At 37.5% G+C, this 14,397-nt stretch overlaps 1 protein-coding gene across 1 annotated transcript in view; it reads left to right on the top strand.

Moving 5' to 3' along the window:
- The window catches only part of GUCY1B1 (guanylate cyclase 1 soluble subunit beta 1), a 39,786-nt gene extending 32,264 nt beyond the window's left edge, over nt 1–7,522 (top strand). Inside the window, exons 9-13 of the mRNA XM_054382813.1 lie at nt 1,513–1,750; nt 2,556–2,696; nt 3,674–3,828; nt 4,123–4,249; nt 7,442–7,522. Of these exons, the coding sequence (XP_054238788.1) occupies nt 1,513–1,750; nt 2,556–2,696; nt 3,674–3,828; nt 4,123–4,249; nt 7,442–7,465 (685 nt within the window). The 3' untranslated portion in view covers nt 7,466–7,522. The remainder of the gene's footprint in view (nt 1–1,512; nt 1,751–2,555; nt 2,697–3,673; nt 3,829–4,122; nt 4,250–7,441) is intronic.
- The last annotated feature ends 6,875 nt before the right edge of the window (nt 7,523–14,397 follow it).

Below are 14,397 nucleotides of genomic sequence, written 5' to 3'. Positions count from 1 at the left end.
GATACCTCCTTTCCTGATAAGAAAAGTTATGAGAAGTGAAATGATGATCCTTTTTGTTTTGTGAATTACATAAAAACAGTGGTTTTGCAAACTTTCTTTCATGTAGTCCCTGTAGCCAAGATGAATTTGGCGAATGCCCAGATGCTACTGTTTGACAAATTCCTGTAAACCAGCTGTAGAGCTCTTTGTCTTTCTGGGCTGCCATGCTCACAAGTTAATAGAACAGAAAAACATATCTCAAAAAATTGTCTGTGCAAAAGCAAAGTTTTGCAATAGGCTAATGCTACAAGTCTGATTTTGTAGTTAGCTGTGGAAATGCTTTTGGGGCTATCTAGTTAATACTACATAATACTACTGTCATACTGTAATGCTACTGTCTAGACAGAAGTACATAACAATAAAGTGTACACACTGAGCCCCAAATCCATTTCTACAGACAACTGTAAAATCATACTCACAGCCTTAGTCTATGACAACTCAGCTCAAGGACTACTGTGGTGTGTTTGATGGCTGACTCATTTATAAAACATAGTTCCTATCTCTAGAACAGAAAAAATTCTTGTGGCTTATGCTTGTTTAGCAGTAGAATTAACATTTGTTGTGGTATGAATTCTATTGATAGATAGTGGTTTTTCTGTAGAAGAGTAATGGAAGTTATTGTAAAAAGATCAGAAAAGGATGGATGGAAGAGTCAGAGGAAAAAGGAGACTAAAATTTTTTTTTCTGTTAATTTCTGTTGACTTGGTTTATAAAGTAATTTTATCTGCCTTCTTGGCAGCTGCTGGAACAGTGTCATTGCTGTACCGTGTGCTAAAAGTATTCACTTGTGCAGTAATGGACTTGCCAAAAATGCCACTAATGTGGGTTTGTGCAGGAGACTGTGTATAAAATTATGCTCAAGATTTTTGAAATGAAATCTTCAGCTTGCCCACTTAGGTGTGTAAGGAGGGAAATACAGCTTAAGATGGCAGTTAGAAAGTTGAAGGAATACACGAGACTAGGATAAAGCTCTTTGTGTGTAATTTGGATTTTATTTGCATGATTTGTAATATGAACAAGTGTTAATATGCCATAAAGACTATTAATTATGAAGAAACACGTTAAACCCTAAAAGCAGCAGTCTAAAGAAGAGGAATAATTTAGCAATGCATGGATTGCATTTAAAGGTGGAAAATGTTGATCTATTCATGGCCCTTTTTGTAGTTTCTATGGTTCTGTGAGCAAAACTAGATGATATGAGCTGAGGATACGGCAGAAATGCTTAAGGAGCAAACAAAAGTCATCCAAGATACTATTAACAGGCCATGTCAGAAGAACTGCTGATGTAAATCGGTTCCTGTTTCTCAAATAACATATCCTTCAGTAAACATATTTTACATTGCTCTTTGCTGATGCAAGTACATTATAAACCCTATGGGAAGTACTAAGCTAATATTTGAAGACTGCTGATGTAAAGACTTTCCTCCACATTCTCTTTATTTTGCTTGTGCCTTTCTTTTCTTACACATTTAGATTACTGTACTCTGTTCTACCACCATCAGTGGCAAATGAGCTGAGACATAAGCGTCCTGTTCCAGCTAAGCGGTATGACAATGTGACCATTCTTTTCAGTGGCATTGTTGGATTCAATGCCTTCTGTAGTAAACATGCCTCTGGAGAGGGAGCTATGAAGATTGTCAATCTTTTAAATGATCTTTACACAAGATTTGATATTCTGACTGATTCACGAAGGAATCCGTTTGTTTATAAGGTAAGCAGAAAATTTGTAAAGTATTTGATCTGTGACATTTCAATACCGTCATGTCAGTCTTTTCCATCCTTTGGATTTTAGGCTTTTTTAAGAAAATAGCTATGTTATCAATCTTTGAGCTACGTTACTTGATTTTACATAGCTAAAGAAGGGTATGTTTTTTATCTCTAAATGTGTGGAGGAACATAAAGGGCTTAGTTCTCAGCAGGATTTCTGCACAGTCACTCAATAGGTGGATATATAAATCTACTTCCATGCTGAGCAGATACGAATGCAAACACTTTGTGGTTCTGCTGATCCTCTGCTTTTTCAGGCATATGCCTGACTGTAAATTGCAATTTATTACTTGGTTTTTCAATGTAAATTTCATTCCTTCATTAGGAATGAGTTGTACTTGCAGATGTGTCTGGTAGCAGGTAGGTAGGTGGAGATATGTATATCCCATATATTTATGTACATGTGCATGCTTTTGTGTTTATCTGTATAAGATTCATTCCTAGCTTTCATTAGAAATCAGTTTTATATCCATTATCAAATGAATTAAGAATGTGACTCAAATCAAACATTTTACAGAAATTCAGTAGACTCCACAAGAGAAGCTCCAGTTCATACAGTCACAATGTAATTTTCATCTGTTACTTTCAGGGTGTAGAATAACTTCTCTCCAATAACAAGCAGAGATGACAGGAATTAGGAGAAGGGAAACTACTTGAACAGAGAAGCAGTCTTGAAGGAAGCACTAGGTCCATTCTAGTACTATAAAGCCCACGATAATGAAGTAATTGAAAAATGTATCTTTTGATAGGTGGAAACAGTCGGGGACAAGTACATGACAGTGAGTGGCCTACCAGAGCCTTGCATTCATCATGCACGATCTATCTGCCACCTGGCATTGGATATGATGGAAATAGCAGGCCAAGTGCAAGTAGATGGTGAGCCTGTGCAGGTTAGTAAATGTGGGGGCTTGATTGAAGAGCCCATTCTTTGGTATAATGATGGTGCTTTGAAACCTGATAATGCTCAAGTCCCAAGCTTTTTTGTCATTAGCTTTTTAGACTGATATCTACAAATAATGTGAAGAGTCACACATAGATGTAACATGTGGAATTCCCAGACCTTAAATGTAATTACTGTGCTTAACCTTTTAAAAGACTAAATTAGGTGCACATCATTCATGTCTGTTTTCTGATAATTTCAATCTAATTAACAAATTCCCACTGTGTGGCAATGTATATTAGCGGAAGTTCACGTGAGAGATTTTATGAAGTTGTTGTGGTATTAATACAGAACTGGGGAGGCTGTATTATCTATCCTCATCAGAAGGCTGTGAGAGCAAAGTAATGTGTAAGTTTTTCTGTTTACATGAATGTTACTGGTCTAACACCTGCCTTAGATCTGTGTACTTTGTCACTGAGCAAAAAAGTGAGAAGGTTTGATTTGAAACTTTACAATAACTAATGTGCTGTAAGAATGAGCTCCAAACCCCTGTCCTATGTCTTGGGCTTTTAAATGCGAAGTTCCATGATGTTTCCTCTGAGAAACTTTTTTTTTTTTGGCCTACACCATCCATTTTTATGTCTGAGCACTTCTTAAACAGACCTGCAGCGTGTGCTTGTCCACTATTTTTTCATTTCATAACACACAATAGTAGCATGGAATGGTTCATGCTGGAAAAAATGTGGAATTTGTTCTTTCATATGAGAGGCAAAGCTGTGACACTGCACTGCAATTAAAAAAAAAAAAAGGTGACACAAAACCACAAAATGCAAGGCTCTGAAGAAACAGAAGTGACGCATTAGAAAAATGAACTCTATCTAAATGAACCCCAGTAGATAGAAATGTCACAATATCTGTATTTAGTCAGGAGCATCAAATTAGTTATGGTGATTTTGAATATTCAAACTTTACTTTTTCTTTCTGAAGATAACAATAGGAATCCATACTGGTGAGGTAGTCACAGGTGTTATAGGCCAAAGGATGCCACGTTACTGCCTCTTTGGAAATACTGTCAATCTAACAAGCAGAACAGAAACTACTGGAGAAAAGGGAAAGATCAATGTCTCTGAATATACTTACAGGTGAGTGATGCAGTACTTATATTGGCATTGACATCTTAAAGAAATCACTTTGTCAAAGTGATTATGGAGTTGAAAGTGACAGGATTCCTGCAACATTATTTAAGTACATGAGTTGTCATGAAACCATGTGGCAGACTGCATTATGGTACACTATTATTGGTATGCAAAGAAAATAATGATCTAGACATAGATTTGACTCTTTTGTTAATTTGATCATGTATCTGTAGCATGTTTAATATTTTATGTAGTGCATGCATATTATACCCATTTACATGTTTTCTGTTTCAATTGCAGGTGTCTTATGACACCAGAAAATTCAGATCCTCAATTCCACCTGGAGTACAGGGGTCCAGTTTCTATGAAGGGCAAAAAAGAACCAATGCAGGTTTGGTTTTTGTCCAGAAAGAATACAGAGACAGAGGTATGACTAACCAGAGTGTAATTTTTAATTTTTTTAAACAAGGCATAAACATGACAAATTGAATCTAAACCACTGAGGTCCATTTGCATTTGCAGAACTAAATGTTCCCTAGAGAAAATGTAGTTTTGTACAACAGTATTTCACAAATGCATTTACTATCTTGACAGCACATTAAAATCCTTGATTTTTTGTCCTTGTAGTTTATGCAGTCCTTGAAAGAATACTTTTGATTTTAAAAAGTCCTTGAGGGAATGCCAAATGTTTAAATACTTATATCTCACTCATCCGGATTTCTCCACTGTACTAGATTTTGCAATACAATGTCCATTTTTTTTTAGCTGACATGTCTGAGTATCAGCACTTCAAAATTCACCATTTGCATTCTTACAGTGAGTGAATAAATGTGCCTTCAAATATTTAGGCAATAGTCCAGCAACTACTCGCAGGCGGGTTCATGCCTATTGTATATGGGGGTTTGTTAACCCCAGATGGATCTGCCTGTTCAGGGACTTGTGTAATAGAGGTCTTGCTTAAGAAATACATGGGGTAAAAACTATTTCTTTTAAATGACATATGATCCTAAATCCTCTTCTCAAATTAGGTAGGGTAAAGCTCTTCAAGCATTGAGTGGTCTTAAACCTTATGCCTTAATGTCAGAAGTCTGGGTATTTGCTATACAAAATCTTATTAAAAGCAAACGAGATCTAGGCTTATAAGTCTGCTACAAACTTAGACAATCACATTACAGTATGCCAGCTGACTTGCTGTAGCTAAGCAGGTGCATGCATTCCACCCATTGCCAACAGGGAGTTAAAAAAGGGTTTTTAAGTAATTTACATAGCTTGAATTTTGTCCTGAAGTAAAAAAAAAAAAAAAAGAAAGAGTTATAAGCCAATGTATTTAATCTCAAAACCACACAAGTAAAACAGTGAAAGTCCTTGATTACCTTGGCTGAAATAATTCTCGTAAGTCACAGGAAATTATGTATGTGTCTGGATACTCACTGGCTGCTGGAGATGAAATTTAGGCTGTTAAAGTGGGCTCTTCTGGAGATTTCTTACCGCAGGTACCCAAGTACTGACTTTTAATGGTAACTCAGTATTAACCCCCAGTACTAAACTTCAGGGGAGAGCTTGGACTTTAACTCTGCTGAAGTCTGTATCTATTATTTACAATAATATTCTGGGTGCCATTTTTTATAATACTTTTGTTTATTTCTTTGTATCTCAATATTAACTATAATTTCACATGTTTACCACTCTTTCAAATCTATAGTTGTATTGAAAATATATTTTAATTAAACACCTTTCACTTTTTTTCTGTGTTACAAATGATATCCTATGATTTGTAGCAGGGCACATTGTAATTTTAAACATAACATTTCAGAGGGGTACTGAGTCATGTGCATATTTTCCTTGTTTCAACCTCACAGATTGTTAATATGAATATAGATTCAGATAGGTTATGCTTTTAAATATTGCAGTTTCCTTTTAGAGATCTTGTTCAACAGCTGGTTTTGTTAATGCTCACAGCAGTCCTGAGAGGTACTTGCTGATACTAGTATGTAGTAATCAAGCTTTGTAGAGGAGGGCATGGAAGCAGGAATAAACCTGACAGAAAAATACTGTCAGATTGATTTTCAGGAGCACTTAAGACTTAAGTTTATGCACGCTCAAAAAAATCTCTTTAATTTTTGTTACTTTTTGTTAATTCTGAAATTCATATATACATGTCATTCGCATAGGTAGAAGAGCTTCTGGCATTAGAGATATCACTTCTAAATTGTAGTAAGTTTGGGAAAATAGGAGACTAGAAAGATACATTCCTGTTGTGAATTTTCTCAGAGGTGATTTTGAAAAGTCAAATATAATCCTCTAATCTTTACTTTCTTTTTCACTCCCTGCACAATTGCACCTGGTCATACACAAAAAGATGCACTGAGTTTTACTCCTTTAAGATTTTCTGAGTTTCTTATTGTCTTGTGAAGGTACTTTTTGTGTTATTCAGGCACTTTACAAGCTGTACATAATAGTTGTACTACAAAAGCAGAGATCACATAATCAGCATTTTACAGCAATCACTTTGCTTTAGGCAAGGGTGTAGTCTTGGTTTTCTTTTCAGAATCTTGCTTTGATCTTTCAAACATATACATGTGCTAGAGTGTTAATTCCAGGGTGACTGTTCATAACATTAAAATTGGCAGGTTAACATGTTTAGAAAATACTTCATCAGTTTTCTGGAAAGTCACCCCAGAATATTGTAAGAAGTGACTTATGGAAGTCAACATGAAAATCATCCTGAAAAGATACTCTTGATATGCTGATTATTCTTTTACTGTGATGTTTTCTACCTCCAGTATCTTTAAATCTACAATAGATTCATATTAGTGATATATTCTCTCAACATTGGAAAATCTGTATTTTGCCCTAAAGCCTAGTAAGTAACATGTGGTTGAAGTGAGCATAGAGATGTGAAAACAAGACTTAAAATATGCTGTCTCTCTGTTAGGCCTGTAGAAAATGTTAGTGTTGGGGCAGCTTAGCATACCACAAACTTGATTCTTAAGTTAGCATCTCTAGTATCAGTCACCATGAGCAGTAGTTGCTTCTAAGAAAGACCTGAGTTACAAGAATCAGTGTTGGAATGCTGCTCCATTGACTTTTTCAGCTTAAGATGTCTCTTCCGTGATACCATTACAGCAAAAATTTGAACTGCATCAGATGTATACATAGAACAAAAGCAATTGCGACCAATTCCTCATTTTGCATCTGCTTTTTTGCATGCTGTGAGACTAATTATTGCTATTGTTATTATTTTAACAGAGGTTCAGCTGTAGCTTCTCTCTTGAGAAACACATTTATTGTAAAAAATAAACCTTGCAAATAGCCTTAGATGTCAAAATGGCATAATTTCCCAATTTTCAAACAACTTTCTCTTCTGCCATGTCCCCACATTACTGATGGGAACAAGTTAAAAGCATCTCAGTCAGGGCTAGTGTTTCTTCAGGGAATGCAGGAATTGTTACACATACAAAATAAAACATGCGTTACCCATGCTGTGTTTTATTATTTTTATTATTTACTGATGCTTGTTGCAAGTTGTAAAATTTATTTTGTCAGTGCACTGACCCACCATGGTGTTGCTTCAAAGAAAATGCTTTAACTTCTCAAATTCTACTTGCATGCACTCAAGGAAACAAAGCAAGATGCTTTCTGATCTGAGGGAAGAGGAAGAGGACGCTGGATAGGGTGCAGTGCTGTCTCCAAATAGGGTGCCAGGCAGTAAGGTTGAATTATGAATGTTATTTCACATCCTATCTCCCATTGCCATGTCTTTTACCCTACTCCTGAAATCATACTCAGCATTTTTCTCCAGGCTTGCTTGCTATTTTTGTTTTCCTTAATGTTTGGTACTGTTATGTCTGCTATAAGCATGTACTTCAGGATTTTTTTTTTTTGGGTATGCATTTTTGCACCTCAGTCATGTGGCTCTTCCTACCACCACATAATATTAAATAAGATTTTGTATTATGCACGCCATAACTAATCACTTCAATCTGATGCTTCACTCCTTCATCTTCATCTCTGAAGTATAGTGGTTATGTGAATCAGTGACATTTATGGAAAGACAGGTATTTCAGTTGTTGGGAAGAACAGTGAACCTAAAGAATTATTTCAAAAACCCATAATACCTAAAGCAGCATCATGAAAATTCTTGTATAAATGTTGTTTATTGATTTAGTTCTGCTGTTACTGTACTTCCCATTAAGATTGTGAATAACACGTGATGCACTGTAAATTCCTGGTTAGAAAAAGATTCCTCTTTTGATATCATCCTGCATTTTCCCTTTGTAGACAGTACTATGTAAACATTTTCTATATTGAAAGGGAGCAGTTGTTTGTCTGATACTGTCATTTGAAGCATGTGCCAATGTACTTCTGCTGAAATGCTGTTCACTTGCAATATATTTCTCATTGGTTTGTATTAATTAAATTAAGTTGTCATATTAATAATAGATTGCTGGACAATTTTAGACAACGTGTAGTGCTTTGACCATTTTGTAGTGGAGCCTTCAGAATTGAAAGGCATGCTGCTGGGACTTGGTTGTCGGGATTGCCTTTGGTTTGATCTCTGATTTTTTCAGGAATTATTTTAATTCTTGGGAGGACCTGGTAATATTTTAGACATCATGGCATAATTGAGGGATATAAAGCTGGTAAAGGGACATGGTGTCTTTTATCAGCTGACACAGTTAAAATGAACAAGGTTTCAGATGCATAGACCTTCCATAACTTCAACATACAGTACATATTTATGTGAATAGTATCTGTTCTTATATGAATATTTGCATTACTAAATAGGATAGTGCAATTACTTTGTGTATAAAAATTGTCTATATCTAGTATACTTCATCAGCACAGAATATATATGTGTAAATGTTGCATGTTAATGGGCAAAAGAAATTGCAATAAATTATTTTTTCCACTGACTTACAGACATTTTGGGATTTTCTTTTCAGTGAAAGCTGTTTCATTGTTTGATACACAATAGTGTGTTTTCCTTTCCATAATTTGAAATCTCAAGTTTCAAAAATTTTTCAGGTCATTGTTTCAATGTCTGCAGAAGTCCAAGAGTCTCCCACATTCAGGTTACACAGAATCACGGAATTGTCAGGGTTGGAAGGGACCTCAAGGATCATCTAGTTCCAACTCCCCTGCCATGGGCAGGGACACCTCACACTAGATCAGGTTGCTCAGAGCCTCATTGAGCCTGGTCTTAAAAACCTCCAGGGATGAGGCTTCTGTCACCTCCCTGGGCAACCTGTTCCAGTGTCCCACCACCCTCATGGTGAACACATCCTCAGATTGGTGTTAAAAATATGTGGATTAATGCTCCAAAAATAGTAGACAAAGTCTGGAACTGTAGAGGTCACAAAAATGTATACATTCCTTTGAAACTCTTAGGCAGTACATAGCAATTGGAAATTGCTAGCCATCCACTTTGAGCAGGATGAATATTACTAAATGAATCTGGGAAATGAAGAGAGGACGCCATGTACGTTCCTTTCCATCACCTCACTGTTGGACAGCAACTCATCCCAGCACTCTGTGGGAGATTGCTCTTTCTTTAATAGATACACAGCAGCAATTTGCATTTAAAATTGATGAATCTTGCTGAAAGTGTAATCATAATTCTTGAAGACATGGGATTTGTGATGGCTATGGTTATGCAGTGACATAATTCATGCAAACGAATGTGAAGTACCTGGAGCTTCTGTACTACACTTCAAGCTGATGGAAAATAGCATGCCAGAAAACTCAAATAACGCTCTGAGTTTATATGTTTCCTTCTTAATAATTTCAGAGTACTAAAGCTCCTGTTAAGTTACTCTGTGACATAACCAGTTTTGTAAGGCACTAGAATAACAGCTCATATATTGTGTTCACAAAAGAGCTTTTTATCTTAAGGACACCAGTACAATTCAGGCACTTAACCACTTTTATTGCTGAAACTCGTCTTCACTTAACTGCCGCATTCATAGACTAAAATTATACTTTGGTTAAATATTACTGTTAAGATAACAGCTAAAAACTTGTTCGGGTATTTAATTCTTTCATGTGTGCTCTGTTGCCTCTTTTATTTAACTATAGCAATTTATTTTCTTCAATAGAAGCCCTCTAGCTGAAACATGAAGCAGAGTAATTACCAAAGTTTGTTTCGAAAGGTCTTATGAATGTGCCTGTTTTCTTTTAGTATCTCTAAGTGCTATAGCCTGTCAAAAAGAGTCAAGTGACAAAAAGCCACTGTTTACTTTTCTTATTACATTTTCTTCATTTCTGACCTCAGCAGGCTAAAAACTACCAAAAAATTGTTCAGAAAGAACCTACAAAATGAAGAGATGCTGAAACATGGGATATCACTCAGTAGCCAACCAGTAAATCTGAGTAGGTCTTCACTGGCACAGCTGCCTGTCTCCAGTTTATGTGTTGCTTGTCTAATGGAAAAGCCTGTTCTGTGTCAGATGGTGTCATGTTTTATAATTAAATGCTGCAAAGTGCTAATATTTTTTCCCTCTGTTGCTACAGTAATACCAAGCAATCTATGTAGAATGTTACAACAGCCTTGAAGAAAACAAAAAAGGAAATCATTCTAGGCTGTTTTGTCAGGTTTTGAAAGCTCTGCAGGGCTGACAGCATAAAGCCATTGCAGTTGCTTTGCATATGATCCTGCCTATAGGCCTCAGACTCAGACCTGACTTTGAGAGCCATCCTGAGGTAATGATGGTAAAGTTGGCAGAGGTGCTCTCTTAGGGTGTTGCAGTGCATGAATTCAGACTGCCCTTGTTTATGCCCTCCAGTGTAAGAGCAAAGACATACTTCTCTACCTTCCATAAGTAATAGGAATACTTTTCCTACATATTACAAGACAGTGCCCTGGGGAGAAGAAAAAAAAAAAAAAACAACAACAACCAAAAAAGCCCACCAACCATCAACAACAAAACAATCAACAGAACAAATCAAAAAAACAAACCACCAGAAGATAGGTAGCTCTATGTGCCATTGTCATACCACTTGGGGAAAACTCAACGTGAGAAATACAATTTCGGTTTACTTCATAAACAGGATGGAGGAACATGCTTTAGAAAAGGAAACTCTACCTTAACTCAGTTGAAACTTAAAGGGAGGGAATGGGATGGGTTGCTGAGCTTGTGTTAGTCTTGCAAAACTAGAGTTTTGTTCCTAAAGACAAGACCTGCAGCTGCTCTGGACCTGTGCTGCCTCTGCTGGATTCACCTTGTCCTGAAGGGTCAAACCCCAAGACAGGTCCTAACCCAGACAATGGGTTAAGCACCTGTGAATGTGCTAACCTGGACAGTTCCTGGGGTCCAGGTGGTCAAGGCAAATATGTAGCATGTGTAATTAACCTTGTAAACACCTGTGAATGTGCAAACCTGGACACTTCCAGGGGGTCCAGATGGTCCAGATAAGCATGTGGCATATGGAATTAACTTTGTAACACCTGTGAACTGTGTGGCCCTGTTTGGATATGCCCCATCCTGTCAGGGTTCTCTGTTACCAAAGGGCATTAATTGTCTTGGGACAGTATTTAAACCAGATGAGAAGTTAGGCAACTTGCCTTGTTCTCATCCAGACAACCAAGAGCCAAATGCTTCCTGATAGCAGCTGAAGGGCCTGCAGACCAGCTACACCTGGGCCTTGTTCTTACCACAAAATAGATAAGAGCCAGATGCTGCCAGAGTAGCAGCTGAAGAACTTGCCCTAACAGGTGACAACTACACCCAGGCCTTTGCACCTGGACAAAGGCAGAAAGGGGAAAAGCTCCAAGAGAACTGAATCTTGGAAGAGCTACAGAAAGGCTACAGCCCAGAGATGGAGCACAAGAGAGAGAGTAGAAGTCCTCTCCGTGCCCAGGGCAGCTTGAATTGTAGTCACAGCATCTGGGAAGCTACCAGACGGAGGAGCGAGCTGTGAGTATGTGGATAATCTGCCGCAGAATCCCATTTGTGGAGAACTGCAGATCACAGCACCTTTTTTCCAATTTGAATTGCTGTATTGGAAATTCTTACATCTGTGCTTAAATCATTTAACTGTCTTTTATATGTGGAATGTAATACCTGCAACCAAATAACAGAACCTGTAGATACACTTTGTAAATAAGTTACAGCAGTGTTTGAAGATACTACTGCCCGAGGTATTAAAAGGTAAAATATATAAAAATATGCATTTTATTACACACTCTTAGCCTGGCAGTAGATACCATCTACTGAAGCACCACAACATTGTCAGAGTTATTTTGGTAAGACATTTGCTCGAGTCCAGGCCTCTTTTTTTTTGTTTTTTTGTTAATTTTTAGCAAGAAGACTGATTTTTCTTGGGACAGCAACTCAAAATTGGTTAAATGAAATGCTATAAAACATGGGAAAAGTCACAGTAGCAGGGCCTTGTTTTGCCCTGATCCTCACAAAAAAAGACCTTAACAGTCTCTAACAGGTCTTGCGAGGGTGGAACAGGAGCTACCTGAGGAAGAAATGTGCCTGTTTTCTTTGTTTTTTTAAAAATCAAAGCCTGTAGAAGTACTACGAACTGGATAGCTTTACATTTTTTAATGTTTATTGTCTGTGTATAGACAATTTATACATGATGGAAAAGAGGAGTTAATTGACATGCCATATCTTTGGTGCTGAGTTACTTTTTTTTAATTAGGCCGTGACATGAACACAAACATTGCACAGTGTTCCTGTCAGGTGGTGCTTGTCTTTCTACATCCTTCTGGCTGCTTGCCTTTGTCTTGAGCTGTCACCACTACCAAGAGCAGAGACTGCAGTCCCACTAAACCATGTTACATGATGTAAGGGCTTGCAGGAATACCCAGGAAAAACTCACATTAAAGGCAAGCAATAAATTCTGGATTAAACAAGCACATACAGACAGTAGGGATAATTTACTTCCACAGATAAATTATGGCTGGAGATAATTCAAAAGACTGAATATGTTTTGCAGGGATGAGGAGGAAGAAAAGGCAAAATTAATCAAAGTGTAGCTCTGGCTATTAATGCTCAATTACCCTTCCTCCCCAACTCTCCAAATGGCCTAACCTTGATAAATTTCACTTGTAAAAGGAGAAAGGAGGTGCAGGAGGTCATACCTGCCTACCAAATATGCAACTTCAATATGTTGACCTCTGTGGTGTCAGTGATGTGCACAGATGGCATGCCCTGTCTCCTTTTTTTTTTTGATCAAGGACAGTGCCTTAGGAGGTGACCTGATGCTGGTTTTTCTGTCCCAACGCTGTGTGGACACATGGAAGAGACGCCCAGAAGTCTGGTCTGCAATCACCATTTGCTGCCAGACAGGGAAAGGTCAAATAGTTTGCTATGGCTTCAGGACTGTGTGCCTCAAAGGTCTTGTCACCTTCTTCTGCTGTCCTCATCCTGGCAAAATAGTACAGAGAAGTAGCTGTCCATCAACCTGGAGGCCTCCTTTTGCTTAGGAGGTATCAGGATCTTGCAGGTATTAGTGGAGAAGCACAAGGTCACCTTTCTACTTGTTGGCTTTCTCCTAACTAGCAGACAGGTCTCTGCTGTGCCTGCAGAACTCCCTTGTTTAAAAGAAAAGGAATTAATCACCAAGCAAACAGTCACCCATTATTTTACTTTTGCATAGAGTAACAAGACTTCTGCATTTTAAAGGTGCATTTCCTGTTTGGTTTTATGAAAGACATGAAGGTTAAGAAAGAAAGCTAATTTCTATGTTTTTTCTTAACACAGGAACTGTTAGAGTCCTCAGCTCTTTGATTTTCCTCAGAGATACAAACCAATGGCTCTCATTGGAATTGTGACAAGAAACAGTCAGCTTTTCTGTCAGAAACTACATCCTTTCTTTTTCCCAGAGAGATCATTTCCCCTATTGGCTGTATCTTTGAGATTGAATACAGTTATTAATTTGCTTAAAGTATTCTTGATTTCTAGACAAAAATTTTCTGCCAAAAGTTTCTTATCAGCTTATTGTACTGAAAGCTTCTCATGGATTATGCAGTAACTGGTGATGTTAACAAGAGAGAATTCAGCCATTTCTCAGCAATAAAGAATGAATAGATTTGTCTCCAAATTTAGATATAAACCTCATAATCCAGTATTTGTTGGTGTACCCAGCAGAGCTTATATGAGCAAGTATTTGCTGGAGGAAACTTGGAGATGTCAAAACAGCTGGGTGGTAGAATGCTGGGCTGTTCAATATGATTCAAAACTGTTGCTGCCCCTGCTTCTTTTTCATATAACAGTTGCATAACATTCCCTCCTTCCCAAGGGAGTCTCAGGGAGGGTCATCACCATCGCTTATGGCAGTGCTGTTGCTGTTGTCTTCTCATTATTCAGGCCATTTGTTTTATGTTAAGACATAAAGGCTTATATTAAGCTTTTTTTGTGAGTAGTAGGAACGAGGGAACAAGTAATAGCCATTGTCTATCTAACCCACTCTCCTACTTGACTTTAAGGTGTCATCCCAAAACACTTTGGCACTTTGAATCTGGTGCATTAAATTAAGGGACAGGACAGATGCCTTACAGTTTTCTAAGGGTGATAGACCTTTGGAACAGGGTTCACATTTGGTGAATTACTCTGCACAGTG

The sequence above is a fragment of the Indicator indicator genome, chromosome 8 (assembly GCF_027791375.1).
Source record: "Indicator indicator isolate 239-I01 chromosome 8, UM_Iind_1.1, whole genome shotgun sequence".
Classification (NCBI taxonomy): domain Eukaryota; kingdom Metazoa; phylum Chordata; class Aves; order Piciformes; family Indicatoridae; genus Indicator; species Indicator indicator.
This window is presented reverse-complemented; position numbering and strand designations above follow the sequence as displayed.